General features: G+C 39.9%; 1 protein-coding gene across 1 annotated transcript in view; it reads right to left on the bottom strand.

Annotated features, from left to right (window-relative positions):
* Nucleotides 1-51: 51 nt before the first annotated feature.
* LOC106532648 (uncharacterized) overlaps nt 52-996 on the bottom strand; it is a gene marked incomplete at its 3' end in the record, with an annotated part of 7,490 nt that continues 6,545 nt past the window's right edge. The window contains 4 exon segments of the mRNA XM_014028773.1: nt 52-136; nt 206-459; nt 535-666; nt 835-897. Of these exon segments, the coding sequence (XP_013884227.1) occupies nt 52-136; nt 206-459; nt 535-666; nt 835-897 (534 nt within the window).

Genomic DNA, 996 nt, shown 5'->3' with positions numbered 1-996 from the left:
CTATTATTTAGAGCTGCAGTAGAAAAGTACTTTGTGCATCATACACCTTACCTGAACAGTGTCCATGATGAAGCTTAACTTCATCTACAGCTACATTTGTCAGATTTTTTGCAGTTCTTTGGCCCTCAATGATGATCTGTTAATTGAAAAATTTGAAATGTAAAACATGAAAATTACTTGTGCATTTATTTTAAGGATAGATCACCTTAAAAGCTTGAGTTGTACTGAAGTCCACTTGAGCCAAGCGCCACATATTCCCTTGGTTATTGTTCTTTTGCCAGATGATAGTCAAATTATTTTGGACCAGGTAAATTTTGAGACCCACTGTGTCTGCTGAGCCATGCATATGATACCAGAACTGCAGACACTGAGGGCCAATTTCAGAACACTGGGAGCTGATGAGACGAGCTTTGTCACCATAAGTTACTCTATTGGCCTTGACGTAAAGATAACTGCCTCCTAGGATGAGGGATACAGTTTAGATCCAAGTTTCTGAAATTTCACCATAAAAAAAGACAACTAAACAACCCATACCAGTGTGATTAGCAGCACGTCCAGTCATCTGGTTAGGGGTTGACCCATTGTTCACTGCCCAGTCAAATGCATCAGTGACCATTTGACTCCAGGTGCAGAAGTTCCAATTAAAGCTACAGTCAAGATTACAAACTGAAAGAAACAAACCCAGGTGAAAAAAAAATACAACTTGATGGGAATTTTAGACCAGCAAAAAGGCATTTGACAACGATGGCACAAGACTACATGTTGAGCCGGAGGTGTTCAAAGAAAAACACCCCCCCCCCCCCCACACACACACACCTCTTTTTCTTTACTTACTTGGATGCAATGGGATTGCTAGCGTTGTGGAAGGAGGTTCACTTTCAGTAGTTTTCGAAAGATCTTAAATGAAAATTACTGAATTAGAACGATTGCTCCAGAAAGTTTATCCTGTCGTATGCAGAGGTGTCAAGTATTCACATTCATTAAGTAGAAGTATAG

Source organism: Austrofundulus limnaeus, unplaced genomic scaffold (assembly GCF_001266775.1).
Source record: "Austrofundulus limnaeus strain Quisiro unplaced genomic scaffold, Austrofundulus_limnaeus-1.0 Scaffold6, whole genome shotgun sequence".
Lineage (NCBI taxonomy): Eukaryota > Metazoa > Chordata > Actinopteri > Cyprinodontiformes > Rivulidae > Austrofundulus > Austrofundulus limnaeus.
This window is presented reverse-complemented; position numbering and strand designations above follow the sequence as displayed.